Source organism: Bos grunniens, chromosome 18 (genome assembly GCF_055505025.1).
Source record: "Bos grunniens cultivar Pamir isolate PY7600 chromosome 18, Bosgru_T2T1.0, whole genome shotgun sequence".
Lineage (NCBI taxonomy): Eukaryota > Metazoa > Chordata > Mammalia > Artiodactyla > Bovidae > Bos > Bos grunniens.
In genome coordinates, this window is record NC_141182.1 from 43,289,717 (window position 1) to 43,306,057 (window position 16,341).

At 46.8% G+C, this 16,341-nt stretch overlaps 1 protein-coding gene across 4 annotated transcripts in view; it reads right to left on the bottom strand.

Annotated features, from left to right (window-relative positions):
- Positions 1 to 16,341, bottom strand: part of ANKRD27 (ankyrin repeat domain 27) — a 60,839-nt gene that overhangs the window by 38,910 nt on the left and 5,588 nt on the right. For 2 of the 4 annotated variants that reach the window (XM_086351717.1, XM_086351716.1), the window contains exons 2-4: positions 10,754 to 10,885; positions 2,277 to 2,387; positions 268 to 424 (exon numbers count right to left, since the gene is read on the bottom strand). In XM_086351717.1, coding sequence (XP_086207843.1) covers positions 268 to 424; positions 2,277 to 2,387; positions 10,754 to 10,855 — 370 coding nt within the window. In that variant the 5' untranslated portion in view covers positions 10,856 to 10,885. The remainder of the gene's footprint in view (positions 1 to 267; positions 425 to 2,276; positions 2,388 to 10,753; positions 10,886 to 16,341) is intronic. The other 2 variants (XM_086351718.1, XM_086351719.1) reach the window with 1 other exon arrangement.

Sequence of the window (16,341 nt, forward strand, 5' to 3'; positions counted from 1 at the left end):
AAGCCAGGGCTGCCGTTTTGCACAGCTCCAGGGCGTGACATTCCCACTGAGGTCACATGTAGCCGCATGTGATGTGGCCTCACCCACATCACGCTGGCTCAAGATGACTTTCCGATCTATGTTCCAGGGGGAATTCTTGTAAGCAGTTATGCAGGTTTCTCATGGGCTCCTGAATATCTTATGAGATGTTCATAACCGCTGTGTCAGGAAGAAGTTCCGCAAGCAGGTTTCTCCCAGTCAGGAGAAAGGGGTTTTCTCCCAGAATACCTGAACTCTCTCTCTTTTCCAAAGGATGGGCTATGCACAGTATGCTGAAACTTTCTTCTTTCTCATTGTAGAAAGTTTCTTCAAAAAGAATGGGCACTGAGAGAAGACAGGCGAAACCAGCTCCTAGTTTAATCCTGTTTCCTTGGATAAAGACATCCTAGAACAAGAGACAGGTCACTGCACCAGCAGCCGCTGTGACCACCAGCCCCTCTCAGCCTGGCCACCATCAGGCGCTTCACCCCACCCACCTACCCACCTCTCCCCCAGTGTGGTTTTCAGGAGGGCAGCAATACTTCAATCTTCTTTCCTCCTTGTTCACCCTGTTATGGTGGCTACATAATACCCTGACCAATTTCATATGTCACAACAGAAAAGCATTAAGCTGTTCCTTAGAGAAGAAGAAAGCCTGTGTTCTCTGGAAAAAGAAAAAGAAGGTTCTCCTCTCTGAATAAGAGATCAGAATGACCCAGATGACCCAGAAGGGTCGGAGGATGCTCGCTGCACCCCTCCTTGGCTCATCACTCTGGCCGTGGCTGGGGTGCCACGATGAGCCTGGTGCTTCTGTTCTGATGGATTTGGGAAGTGAACAAGTAAACTGATGCACAGCTGTGGTGAGCAGAACCCTGCAGGAAAACAGCAGCCTGCCAGGGGCGGCAGGACTGCAGACTCCCCTCTCCCACGCTGGCACACTGTACCCACCTCCTGTCCCCCCCCAAGCACCCACAAGCCCCAGCTAAACCAGCGTGGGCCCCCACTGCTGACTGTGGGTAGGCTGGGGACCACAGCCATTCCTGACCAGGGACGGAACTTACCCCTCTCAGAAACTATCTGCTTCCACTTAAAAAAACAAACAAGAAAATGCCTACCCCAAAGTTAACATCAACCATGAGACAGACAGACGTCACATACCTCCGGACACAAAGTACTGAGATAAAGCACCCTCCAGTAGGCATTCTAACTGAAAACGCTTAGCTGTGAATCTAACCAAGGCAAACATCAAAGAAACCCACACTGAGGGAGAGTTTACAAAGGAAGACAAAAATGTCAGTGTCATCAAAGACACAGGCTGAGAATTGTTCCATAAGAAAGAAACTAAAAAGATAAAAACTGAATATGTTGCATGATCCTGAATCTTAAAAAAAGGTCTTTTTTGCTCTAAAAGGGTATTACAGTTAGCACAGTTTATTTAAGGACAGTATGTTGGAGAAGAGTATTCTGCCAACCTGAAATTTTCTGAGTATGATCACTGTGCTGAATTATATGAGATACACATTGTTTTGAAGCCCAAGGGACAGGGTGTCTGCAACTTATTCTCACTCTTTGTGAAAAAGGTTCAGAAAAAAGTAACAATATGTGTGTGTGTTAACAGATAGAAAGATAGATAAATGGGGGTGGGGAGATGAAACAGATGTGGCCAAAAATGCAAACAGCTGACCAGTCTGGAGAGAAAGCTATGTGAATGCTCTCTGTACATTACTGGAACTTTCTATAGGTTAAAACTTCCTGTGTCATTGCTGTTGTTCAGTCACTAAGTAGTGTCCAACTCTGCGACCCCATGAACAGCAGCACGCCAGGCTTCCCTGTCCTTCACTATCTCCTGGAGTTTGCTCCAACTCATGTCCATTGAGTCAGTGATGCCATCTGACCATCTCACCCTACAGGTTTCTTAAAAAATTAGAAATTCATCTCTGATCCCAAGGGCACAGGGATAAACAGCTTGCTCTGACAGGGCCTCTCTGAGGAGGTGTCCCAGCGACTCCCCAGTTCCCTGGCAGAAGCCTCATGGGCTAAGGGAGATGTGACCAGCACCACCTCCAACTCCAGGCCACAGCCAGGACCCTGCTCTCCACGGCCAGCTTCTCTTCACTCAAAGGCAGCAGGGCTGTTGTGGTGTCAAAGCCACCAGGTAACACGGACAAGAAAGGGTGAGCAGCAGGATCCCCTTCCCTCCCGAACTCTCAGACGCTGAGTGAGTGGTGCTAGGTGAGCCGCAGGAAACGAAAGAATACCTTTCCATCTAAGGTCTGAAAGTGTTCTTCCACTGGGATCAAAATATAGGACTCAAACTGACAAGTAGACTGAATTCTGGTTGACAGGCTTCCTTTGCAGGGTACTAACACCTGGAAAAAAAAAATAAGGTGAATACTAAACAGATGTGTTGTTTACAACTTCAGCGGAACGGGGTGTATCCAAAGATGCTCCAGCTGGAATTGCAGTGGAGACCTGCAGGCAGACAACCCCTGGGGTTACAGGTCAAAGCAGCAGCAGCTAACCTCTTGTCGCTGTGATGGAAGCCTGGATGGACGTCTCATCCATCCAGGATCTCAGGGGTGAGGGCAATGGAGGTGGGGGGGCCTCGGTCCCACCCCGCTGGGCCCCTCCCCAGAGCTACCCCAGGTGGCGACTTTGTCCTCAGCAGGCTCAGGAACGATTCCAAGTGAAGAAAGGTTTGAAGGGTACAGAAAAGTGAAACTAAAAGATGACACGTAACCCCACCACCTTCACGATAAACACAGCACATTGAGGACAGTTTCCTTCCCATCTTTTTTCTATGCTTTTTTTAAGCCCAATTGTGATCAGTTGGTTGTACCAGCCACAGAAATACAGTTTCCTAGCTCAGGCTGCCACCTCCACCAGGGATATTTCAGGTGCCAGACTCTGTCTTTGGAGCAGGTTCAACCTGAAACGTGAATTTTGGTCCCACCGTGGCCACCACGTTGACCTGATTCCAGCCTCTCTGCTCAGTGCAGCAAAGGAAAGTGCCCTGGCATCCACGCATCTGTGCGTGGCCCGGGGACTCACATTTAAGAGGAGGCTCTCAAGTGCACCTGGAAGAAGACGACCAAGGGGGTCGACCAGGCGGGCCCCTGACCAGGGCCCCGACTCCTGAAGCCGCTGGAACAAGACAAGGGGCTTCTGCACTGTCCCCATCGTACAGACAAGGAAACTAAGGCTCAAGGGAGTTCAGCAACTTGTCCTAGGGTACAGAGAGAGTGGCAGAGCCATGTCTTAAACTCCTGCCACCCACACCCATCACTGCCCTGTCCTGAGGCCTCCTGGAGGCCAGTGCTAGGAACACAGCCCAGTCCCTGCTGGAGTTCCCTCTGCAAAGACACCATGAAACTCTGGGGCCTTAGAGCAGCTGTCATCAGGAGCTTCCCTAGGTAGGTCAGAAAGAGCAGCATGGCCTCTCTCCCCACGAGGGACAGGGGCACAACAAGTCCTCAGAGCAGGAAAGGGAGGCCCTCGTTGATGAAAGATCACCACTGTGTATGAAGTGGCCCTGCCCCTCCACAAAAAATCAAGACTGAATCAGACCCAGAACTAGACTTAGCTACCAAGTTCAGGAAATACAAAGACCAGAGGACTTTGGTGAACACCAACACAGGACTGCAACTGGCGAAAGCTAGAAGGTAGGAAAGCCTACGGGATAAATGACCTGGATACATGAATTTCAAGGAAAGAAGGAAAATGAGGAAAGAAAGGGATATAGCTAAAAAGAAACTTAAGGGACTTCTCTGGTGGTCTAATGGTTAAGAATCTCCCTTACTGATGCAGGGGACGTGGGTTCAATCCCTGGTCAGGGAACTAAGATCCCACATGCCATGGGGCAACTCAGCCCTCGTGCCACAACTAATGAGCCTGTGTGCTCTAGAGCCCCTGCTCCACAACAAAGGAAGCTTGTGAGCTGCACCGAGGGAAGGCGTGTGCACTGCGACAAAAACGTGCAGCTGGAAAGTAATAATAATTATTAATGGAATTTAATTTTTCAAAATTAAAAACACAATAATAAGACACTTAAGACTGCAGTGATGGCTTCACAAGCCTGTAGACATGTCAATATGGATGAACTTTACACACTAAGTAGGTACGGTTTAATTATTCTAAAAGTTTAGCTCATTAGGAGAAAAAAGAATGACTTAAAAGGCATACCCAGTAACACAGATTTACTGTACAGCCCAAGGAACTATCTTCAATACCTTGTAATAACCTGTAATGAGAAAGAATCTGAAAAAGAACTGAATCACTGCATCACCGCTGTACACCCGAAACTAACACAATACTGTAAATCAACTATAACGAAGAGCTGACTCGTTGGAAAAGACTCTGATGCTGGGAGGGATTGGGGGCAGGCGGAGAAGGGGACGACAGAGGATGAGATGGCTGGATGGCATCACCGACTCGATGGACATGAGTTTGAGTGAACTCAGGGAGCTGGTGATGGACAGGAGGCCTGGCGTGCTGCGATTCATGGGGTCGCAAGGAGTCGGATACGACTGAGCGACTGAACTGAGCTGAACTATAACTTCAACTGAAAAAAACAAAGGCCTATCAAATTCAGAATAATGTGTGGATCTCCTCTGGATTCTGATTTAACCAACTGGAAAACAAAAAATGATGAGATGATGTGGGAGATTTGCATGGTGAGCGACAACACTGAAGAGTTGCTGAGGAATCTCTGAGCTATGATAATGGCGTGAGCTTGTGGGTTTTTTTAAAGTCCTTATCATTGAAAACTACATTCCTGAAGATTTACAGATGAAATCAGATGACTGCTGCTGCTGCTAAGTCGCTCCAGTCGTGTCCGACTCTGTGCAACCCCATAGACGGCAGCCCACCAGGCTCCCCCGTCCCTGGGATTCTCCAGGCAAGAACACTGGAGTGGGTTGCCATTGCCTTCTGAAATGCATGAAAGTGAAAAGTGAAAGTGAACGCGCTCAGTCGTGTCTGACTCTTCATGACCCCATGGACTACAGCCCACCAGGCTCCTCCGTCCATGGGATTTGCCAGGCAAGAGTACTGGAGTGGGGTGTCAGTATGACTACCTTATATAATTTTCTGGAATTTATTTCCAAATGATCCCCTGGCCGAGGGGAGAGGGCAGCAGGGTTTGAAGTGAGAAGTGCTGGCGTCTGAGCCCGGCTGAGAGATGAGGGCAGCAGGGGTGCATGGTATGATTCTTTTCACTTGTTCATGTTTGAGATTAAACACAATAACTTTTAAAAAAAATTTTCAGGTAGCCAACTTTATTCAAGTAAGTATTAAAATTTGAGTTTGGTTTTCCTGTTTTTTTCTCCATTCAATATTCATGACATTGGGCACTGCTGGAGATATGGTGAACTGTCCTCATGACATTACATTCTAAGTGGGGGCTACAGATTTTTTTAACAATGTAACAGATTCCATATATCAGTAAGTTTTATGCAGATAATAAAGCAGGGCATCAAGCCAGAGAATGCCTGGAGTGGGGCAAAGGTTAGCTAACTCAGGTCAAGTTGTTAAGGGGGAGGGCTTTCTGAGAAAGCCTCATTTGAGCAACGAATGGATGGAGAGAAGGACCTACCAAGTACAGATCTAAGGGAAAAACTTCTTCTGGAGGGGGCACACCACACAGCACGCAGGATCTTAGTTCCCAGACCAGGGATCAAACCCAAGCCCCCTGCAGTGGAAGCTCAGAGTCTTCACCACTGCACCACCAAGGAAGTCCAGGGAAGAACACTTCCGTCAGAAGAAAGCATGTGCAAAGGTCCTGAGGTGGGCTTGGTGGTACCAGACGAGGAGAGAGAGCAAAAGGGGAGACAATCATAATAATTTTAAAAGGTTAATAAAAGTGCAGCTTAAAAAAACAAGAGACCCTCATGTATGAGAATCAAGAAACAGCCTCAAGGCTCCTAGACGGCCTCACTGTAACCTGGAACACAAAAAGATCTTGGAGATGAGAGGGTTGGCCCCAGGCAAGAGGACAGCATGACCCAGGCCTAAGGGATTTAGGTGGCCAAAGGCAGGCAACGGGATTGCCCCACTCCAGCTCAGTGGGTGCGGGCGGGGCCTCCGAGGGGCCAGGAGCTTCTGAGTGCTTCAGAGATACACACCGCTCACCCCCCCACCACTGCGACTGCATCCTGTGTCATCCTCGCTGTGTACACATACCTTCTCTGCCTCCTTAAATAAGCACGGCCAGCTCCTGAGGCACTGCATCCCCCTTACCAAGCCCATGGCTCACCATAGGGTAGATACCAATCAGTGCTTGCTGAGTGAACAGGGAAGCCTCCAATTTCAAGGACTCTCCCAGAGTTTTCAGGCAGGCGAGGCTGCCTGGTGCATTTCACTGCAAGCAGAAGCCAGTGGCTGGCTCTCTGTGGCTCCATCCATCCACCAGGTTCCTGCTGAGACCGGTGTGAGGAGGATCAGTGGTGGGTGGCTATGAAGCCACCCACGGGAGGCAGGCTCAGGTGCCAAGGGCCCTCGCAGGAGGGAGGTTCAGACTATTTCTGGAACGGAGGTTGTGGAGCTGTAGCAGCCGGTGTGGAAGACGCAAAGTTCAGAGTTGCTGAGAAGACCATGAGTTAGGGACTCAGTTCAGAGCTTAACAATAAAACTTTTTATTATAACCCCTTTGTAAAGAATTTTTTAAAAATAATAGTCATTAAAGAAAAGAAAGCATAAAAACAAGAATTAGCATTAGTCATACCTACTCCAGGGTAGAACTTCCCTGGTGGCTCAGACAGTAAAGCGTCTGTCTACAATGCGGGAGACCTGGGTTCGATCCCTGGGTTGGGAAGATCCCCTGGAGAAGGAAATGGCAACCCACTCCAGTACTCTTGCCTGGAAAATCCCATGGACAGAGGAGCCTGGTAGGCTACAGTCCATGGGGTCGCAAAGAGTCGGACACGACTGAGCGACTTCACTTTCACTTTCACTCCAGCGTACCCTCCTGACTTCCCCCTGCCTGGGTCGGCTACTCCACAGGAGCACATGACGACTTCTGTCCTAATACTCAACCCTCTGGCCTACAAATGACCTGTTTGTGGAAATCCCCAAAGGCATGTCGTGTCCCCCATTCCTCCGAGTAACCCTGCAAACCCAGCGTGGTGTCTGGAGTATAGGAGATACTCGGTGTTTGTCAGATGAAGCTCTACTAAGCAAATTCTGAGAACTGGAACATGAACTTCAGTGCCCTTAGCTGGGCTGTATAAGCATGTTCTTGAGTCAGTTCCCTGGAACTTAGAAGTCACGATGCTAGGTTCCCAGGTGAGCCCTCAGAAGCCTGCATACCCCATAATTAGACCCATAATTACAGGGCCATGATTAAAGGACCAAATGTCATCTCCTTTTGCTATTGTTGTTTTTCCTATAGGCAAATGGACCCACCCCCCACCCTCCGGTCCACCAGGGAAATCTGGAGAACTTTTGCCCAATGCCCCAAGAACAACAGCCCCGGGGTGCGGGAGGCCTACGCAGCTGCTCTGAAGAAAACTCATTGCATAATAACCAGACGGTCACAAGAACAAGGTGACTGTGAGACAATGTGTGGGCGTCACAGGTCTCTGGAATCAGAATGGGAAGGAACTTTAGGAGATGGGGTTCCACTGTCCAGTCAAAGAGCAAATGGTGGCAGGCGGTGCCTTCCAGGACACGGGGCAGCCCCATCAAAGGCAGGTTCAGGAAGGAAGTCAAACTCGAGGAGGGGCTGGGACAGGTGAGGGGAACAGCCAGCCTGCACCCTCAGCTATCGTGTGAGGGGGCCTGCCGGCTCCATTTGCAGAGGGAGATGTGAAGGGCATTTAAGCCTGGGGAGACACATGTTCAAAAGTGGTGACTTTAGGACTTTCCTGAGGGCCAGTGGTCAAGAGTCCACCTTGCAATGCAGGGGACACGCGTTTGATTCCTGGTAAGGGAACTCAGACCCCATGTGCTGTGGAGAAGACCCAATGCAGCCAAATAAAAGAGTAAATAAAAAGTGGTGACTTCACATTTTTAGAGCCTAGTAAAGGACCCTAATCCCCAGGGCAGATTCAAGGGCCACCCAACTCAGTCCAGGCTTCCCAGGTTGGGTGCGAGTGGTAAAGAACTCACCTGCCAATGCAGGAGACTTAAGGGACATGGGTTCAATTCCTGGGTCAGGAAGATGCCCTGGAGGAGGGCATAGCAACCCACTCCAGTGTTCTTGCCTGGAGAGTCCCACCAACAGAGAAGCCTGGTGGGCTACAGTCCACAGGCCAGCAAAGAGTTGGACATGACTAAAGTGACTTAGCACAAACTCAGCCCAGTGGCCAAGCCCCGTGAAAGGAAATATAGCATTCACCTGCTGAGGCCATGTGGGTCCCTCAGAGATGGCAGAAAGGATGAGTGCTCTCTCTTCTAGAGGTCATTGGGATATTCTACTTTTTACACTCAACCAACAGACCCAGAAAGAGCAATAAGACAGGTTAGATGAGCCGGGGCTCCATCACATGGCCAACAGGTGGCAGGAGTTGGTTATCAGCACCTGGCCTGGCTGAACAGGACAGCAGCAGCCGGCTCTTTCCCACAGCTGCCCTTTCCTGAGGAGCTGGCCTCGCTGATTCTCACGTCTACTGAATGCGGGCCCCACACAGCCCCTTGTGGATCTCATCGGGAGCCGGAGTAAGAAGCCTAGGGCACCCTTGGGATCTCGGGATGGCAACTTAAGAAGTATCTCCCGGGACTTTCCTGGTGGGCCAGTGGTTGAGACTCCACGTTCCCAATGCAGGGGACACAAATTTGATCCCTGGCCAGGGAACTAAGATCTCACATGCACACCTCACAGGCTAAAAAAGAAAATAAGAAGCATGTCCTATTCCTCGATGTATCTTAGAGGAAGGTGACCGAGATGCTAAAGTTCTTATTTCAAATTCTCCTTTTGCTAAAGTGAGCTTGAGTGGGATTCTGAGCTGGCAGCTGCAAAAGCACCTCCTGGGTGACAGGGAGCATGCTAAGTGCTGGCACCACAGTGACGAGTGAGACAGGTCCCTGTCTCAGGCTTCCTGAGAGGTTAACAGCGGTCCGCAGTACGGCGCTTTTAAAAAGAGAAAGTTACCTGTGATAATACACTCTTATCTAGACAGTATTTCTTTTCAAAATACCACAGAACAAACATGGGAAGGAAAGATTTCCCCAGTTGGGTCAGGCCCTCTCAGTTAACATGATGTCTGGGCCTTTTCTCTGTGACACTTAACCATAATTCCCTGGAGAAGGAAATGGCAACCCACTCCAGTATTCTTGCCTGGAAAATCCCTTGGACGGTAACCATAATTAGTTAAATATTAACCCAGAGTGAGACCGTCTCTCCCACTAGAAGTCTGGGTAGAGATCCATGAGGGTAAAAATCGTGATGCCTACTCATATTTTTGGCTGAATCTCCCACATCAAACCTAATGTCTTACACATAGCAGCATTTAAGAGCTGCTGTGAAATGAACGGATGACAGTGAACACCTGTGGCGAGCTTTATGAGAATTTTATTTTCTTCTTTGGAAATAACTGTATTCTCTTAGCCTTTTTTTTTTTTTAAATAATGAAGTTTATGACTTCTAAAATCCAAAGTAAAAAAAATTCTGGGAAAGAGATATTAATCACAAAGCCAATCATAAAAGCCAGAAGGGACTTGGGGGAAAAAAACAAAAAACAGGCTTCTGATGGCAGAGGGGTGGGCTAAGCATGGAAAAGTCAGCTCTAAGGTTGCAGAGAAACCTGAGCTGACTCATTTCTCCTTTGGTTCAAACCCTCGGCCACCTGACTCACTTAAGACCCCATCACTGGGTAAGAGAAGCAGGAACAAAAGTATGAGAAGAAAAGAGGACATGCAGGAAGGGAAGAGGCCCACGCGCAGCAAGTATTGAAGCCCGCATGCCCTAGCGCCCGCGCCGTGCAACAGAAGCCACCGCAATGCAAAGCCCGAGCACCGCAACTCAGAGTAGCCCCCGCTCGCCGCAGCTAGAGAAAAGCCCTTGCAGCAACAAAGACCCAGCGCAGCCAAAAATAAATAAATAAAAATTATTTAGAAAAAAAAAAAAAGAAGAGGCCCTGCCATAGGCAGGCGGCACAAAGGCGCCCAGCTAACTCTCTGTATCCCACGGTGTGTAAGATGTCAGCCAAGTTCACCAACCTCGGAATGAAAAAAGGCCTGCAGTGTGGGCCCTTCCTCCCTCCAGGCAGCAGACGCCCTGCCAACAGACCACGGTTTCTCTCTTCTCTGGCTCCTGTTACCTGGCTGCCCCTGTAGGCTTCTGAGGTTGTGGTCTCTACTATGAAACTTCCCTTGGCTCCTCCTCTTCAGGAAATGCCTTTGAAGGTGACATACCCGTACATTTACACGTTCCCCTATTCTGCAGGAGTGAGCACCCATCTCACAGACAAGGAAGGATATGATTTCTGCCCTGGAGAAGCCCTCCTGGTCAACATGGAAACAGGAGAAACAGAGGTGACTACCATGAGAGCAGTGATAATGGGGGCTGAGAGTTCAGAGAAAAGATTACACCCGGGCTGAAGCAGTCTCAGGGGGCTTCCTGGAGGAAGCTGCTCAGGGCGGTTCCTCTTTGCTCGTCCACATGTCGAGCATAGTCTGGGGCTTGCTGCACTGAGCAGTTCTATACCTGACTCCTGCTAAATTTAACTGAAGTCTACCATATTTGTAGGTGAGCCTCCCACACCCAGCAGAGGACCACCCTCGGGATCGATGCACTTACAATGCCATGAGCTTGGGCCACCTTGTTGCACAAGTCAGGACGCCACTTCTGAAGAGCCAGGTAGAAGGGATTTTTCAGGAGGTCCTCATCATACAGAGCCATATGGACTTCAGGTGGGGCAGAGCGAGTCTCCTGGGACGAGAGAGGAAACAGCAGTAAATGACGACCTTCAGACTGGTGTGTCACATCTGATCTAGCAATGTCCAAAAAGCATCCCTGACATGCATTACTCTACAGACCTAACACATGGTCAGGAAAAAACAAAGAAAACCCACAAGTTCCAAGATGACTTTTCTTACTGGTTAAACGTATAAATCATGTTCAGAAAATCTTGTTACGCTTCAAGTCATTGCAAAAGTAACAACGGCTATTTTTAGAACATCCTACATGACTCAAATTATGATATTTTAAAGATATGCATGTTTTTAATGAAATATTTTAAGCATAACAGAAAAGTAGAGTAATAATGCTAACCTACCACCCAAGATAGATCAGTCGGTAAAGAATCCACCTGCAACGCAGGAGACCAGGGTTTGATTCCTGGATTGGGAAGATCCCCTGGAGGAGGAAATGGCAACCCACTCCAGCATTCTTACCTGGAGAATCCCATGGACAGAGGAGCCTGGTGGGCTACAGCCCATGGGGTCACAAGGGTCAGACATGACTTAGCGACTAAACCACTGCCACCACCCAGGATTACCAAATCTTAACACATTGCCATATTTGCCTTAGATTTTCTTTTCAGAAATAAAGTATATCAGAGTAGACTGGTTCCCCTACCTGCCCCCACCCTCCCATCCTCTACTCCTTTTTCAGAGACAACCAGTATCTTAAAGCTGTTTCTATATCCTTCTTGCTGACATTTCTACTCCTTTAAAACTCATGTATTCATAAATAATACAAAATCTTGCTTTATGGGCTTCAAAATCTACATAAATGGTATCACACTGTAAGTAGTCGGGAACATTCCATCTTTTCCATCAACATTATGTTTTCAAGTTCTTTCAGTGCTGATCCACACAGCTCCTATTAATTTACTAATTCCTGCTGTACTGTATGAAGTGAACACGACACAATTTATCTAATATCCTACACTTAAGTTGGTACCACATTCTCAGTATTACAAAGAATGCTGACACAAACACTCCTACCCTCTTATGTGTTCCTGGAGTACACATCCAGGAATGTGACTAGGAGAGGCACTGCAGCATACACCTACACCTTCACCAGAAGCTAACACCACTGGACCGCTTACGACCTCCCTGCCAAGTCCGTGAGCACTCCCCTTCCTTCCATCACATCCTAGCCAGTGCTCCTCAGAGTGGTCAGACCAGCTCATTTATGCCAGTCTGGGCATAAAACAGCTATTTTGCTGTTTCTAATTTTCATTTCTTTAATGAAGTTGATTATCACTTCTTTACATGCTATAAATTACCATGTTTTTTGGCCACTTTTCTCATGGTTTGTTGGCCCTTTTCTTTACAATTGGTAGCTCTCTCGACATCTGGACACTAAAAGATGTTGCAAATATCTTCTCCGGATCTGTGACTTGTCTCTTCATTTTTCCAAATGAGTGTTTTCAGAAATAAAAGTGTTTGATTTTAATGTAGTTGAACTTGTCCATCTTTGCCTTACTGGTCAGTGGTCTTGGGAGCTAAGGAAATCTTATCATCTTGGCATGCCCCCTTGTAAATTTCACCATTCCCTCTATGAGAAGGTGGAGTCTATTTCCCCATCTCTCAAATTTGAGCCACCCCTGTGGTTTGCTTTAACCAACCACACACACAGAATTGATGTTCTGTGATTCTGAGTGTCAGCCTCAAGAGACCTTGCAGATTTCACTTCCATTCATTTGGTACCACGTGATCACCATGCAATAGAGAAGCCCATGGGACGAAAGCCCATGGAGGGAGAGAGAGGTGGTCCAGTGGGCATAGCCAGCCCACTGGCTGAGTGCAACCACACAAGTGAGCACAGGTGAGACCAGCAGAAGACCCACCTTGCTAGTTCCTTGTAAGGAACAACAAACTGTAGCAGTTGTGAGTCACGAATCTGGGGGCTGGCTGGTTATGCAGCAAAGGCTTACCTGAAACCACATCCTTTCCAACTTCAAGGCCACAAAAATAGTCCCTGTAATTTCCAAGACTCTTAAAGTTTATCATTTTTTGGAATTTAATTCATCTTTATTTTTATATATGCTATAAATTGGGCATTTAAATTTTTTCTGAAGGTAATCTTAGTTTGGTCAGGGTCTTATAACAAAATACAATAGACTGAGGGGGCTTAAACAACAAGCATTTTATTTCTTACAGTTCTGGAGGCTGGGGGTCAAAAATCAAGGTGCTAGTATAGTAGATCTGGTTCTTGGTGAGGGTCCACGTCTTGGACTGTATGGGTTGGCCACCTTCTTACTATATCCTCACATGGTAGAGAAAGAGTTCTCCTATCACTTCTGCCTTTTATAAGGCCACTAATCCCATCATGAGGGCCCCACCTTTATGGCCTAACCTAATCCCAATTAGATCTCAAAGCTCCATCTCCAAATACCATCACATTTAGGATTAGGGATTCAACATATGAATTTGGGCTGGCTCGGGGGGCGGGGGGTGTGGAACAGGGGGAGACAAACATTCAGTCCACAGCATAAGCCAACTGTTCCATATATTGTATCCCTTTCACACCAGCTGATAATGTTACCTTTCTCAAATTCCAACTTCCCATGTATGTTTGCCCTATTTCTGGGCTTTAGTCTGTTTCAATGGTCTTGACCAGTGCCATCCAACAGATTTATGTGAGAAATGTAATTGTATATACATTATGCATAATTACATATATTATTTAAAATTTTCTAGTAGTCATATTTTAAAAAGTGAAATTAATTTTAATTATATATTTTATTTAATATGCTGCTGCTGCTGCTGCTAAGTCGCTTCAGTCGTGTCCGACTCTGTGCGACCCCATAGACGGCAGCCCACCAGGCTCCCCTGTCCCTGGGATTCTCCAGGCAAGAACACTGGAGTGGGTTGCCATGTCCTTCTCCAATGCATGAAAGTAAAAAGTCAAAGTGAAGTAGCTCAGTCATGTCCGATCCTCAGCAACCCCATGGACTGCAGCCTTCCAGGCTCCTCTGTCCATGGGATCTTCCAGGCAAGACTACTGGAATGGGGTGCCATTTAATATAGGTACAATATATTTCCAACATGTGAACAATGCTTTAAAATTATTGACATATTTCACATTCTTTTTACGTCTATGGAGTCTTCAAAATCTGATGTGTATTCTGCTCAATTCATACTAGCCTCATTTCAAATACTTAATATCCACATGTAGCTAGTGGCAATTACTTTAGGAAAGGATCAGACCACATGAATTTACATAACCATGGCTTCATCATAAGCCTTGACATCTCATACAGGAAGACTTCTCCCCCTGTTCTCCAAAGTTGTTTGGTTATACCTAATTCTTTACAATATCACATGAACTAGAGTCAGTCTATCAATTCCATGAGATTTCTATTGGGATTTTTATTGTAACCACTAAATTTACAGACTAGAGAGTCAACATCTTTATAATAATGAATCATTCTCCATGAGCATGGTATGTCTTTCTACCTTCATCCTCTTTTATGTCTGCTAATTAAATTTTCTCCATTTGATCACAGATCATGGACATCCCTGGTGGTCCACTGGTTAGGAATCCACCTGCAGAGGACGTGGATTTGCTATCTGGTCCAGGCAGATTCCACAGGCCACAGGGCAACTAAGCCCGAGCTCCACAACTACTGAGCCTGTGCTCTAGAGCTCACAAGCAGCAATTACTGAGCCTGTGTGCCACCCGTACCGAAGCCTGCACACTCCAGGGCCTGTGCACTGCAACAAGAGAAGCCACCACAGTGAGAAGCCCATGCACCACAATGAAAGAGGACCCCCACTCACCGCAACTAGAGAGAGCCTGTGCACAGCAATGAAGACACGGAGCAGCCAAAATTTAATTTTTTTAAAAAGATCATAGATCATGTATAACTTTTATTAGACATTATATATATATTCTGTATAGATTTGCTCCTATTGTGAGTGGGGCTTCCAATTCACCTGGTCTACTCCCCTTACCATGTATCAGCACGGTTTTTAACTGAAGTATGAGACGGGAATACGAAAAATGGGCACAGAAAAGGAATCAGAGTTTTAGCCATGTCATTTCACCTCTCTGAGCCGCCATCTCAGTTTGAACAATGGAGAAAATGAATACTTGTCTTATGAGATTTCCATTTACATGTTACCTTCACTATTCTTGCCACTCTACACACCAATGTACGGTCACTTTCTGCCAGCCCACATGGTGCTTTCGTGAGAATTACAAAAAGGCAGCCCATCTTCCCCGTAGGTACAGCTCTGTGCCAGAGCACATGGCTTAGTAAGCAGCTCATAGGCTACACACCAGCCTAGTTGGCCAACACCTCTTCTCCCCCAGGGCAGGACACTTGTGCAATATATAAGCTGCACAGTTGTACACAACGGCTCTATTGTTAATGTTTGACATTTTCCTTTAAACATCTACTCCCATTTAAAATTTATTTTTAAAAGAACCCTTATCACTACTTTAAATGGGAAACCAGCATCACTTCCCATTCAGATAATCTTATAATTAAAAATGATAAAGCCAATTGACATTATTTAAAACCTGGCTAGATACCACTGCCTGCCAAAGGTTCTTTGAGCCTCTTCTTTTCATTAAAAAGAGAAAAGTAGCAACAGTAAAGGGCATCAAGTAATCTTATCCTTGATACAATCAGATGAATGAAATATAAGTGAAAAACTGAATTACTTTCTCATTATGTAACAGTATTCTAAAACGCCTCTTTGGGGAAACACTAGAAACAGTATGCCTAAGTGCATTATGAATTCCATCCCTAAAGTCTAATGTTAAAAACAGCCACCATTTATTTGAAAGCATCCTTGGTCTAGACACTGTGATAACTTCTACACATTCTCATCCCATTTGAATGCTCACAATAAGTATAGGTAACTAAATACAACTAATGCTCACAATAACCACAGGTATCATTTGCCCCATGCTGCAGATGAAGAAACTGAGGGTCAGCTGTCCAACTCGAGGTTAGGTGGATGTCAGAATTTATTCTAACACTCATCCCTTTAACCACTGCATTCATCATGTAAAAATAATTATGCCTAGGGGTTACAGCACACAAGCCACGGAGGCACAGACTCCACACTACATTTCCCTTATAGAAGTCCCCGTGACAGACAGCCAAACAGGCTCCGCATCAGATCCCCTCGGTCTGGTCCAGGCTGGGCTGTCTTGGCTGCAGGCCCTCCTGAGGACTGCCTGAAGAAGTCCCCTGAGCTCCCTGCAAATCCTCTTAGGGAGAAGAGCCTAGCATGAAAATGGCTACATATAATCCCTTCGCAGGCCCCAGCTCTGCAACCATTTAGGTATTTGAATCGTTGAAGGCAACCATTACTGGAGCACAGATAATCCTTTTATGAGTCCCTACCAGAAGAACTGGATAATATAATTTGGCTGGGGCACAGTCATAAGAAAACAAAGTTCTGTGCTGGTTCCAGACA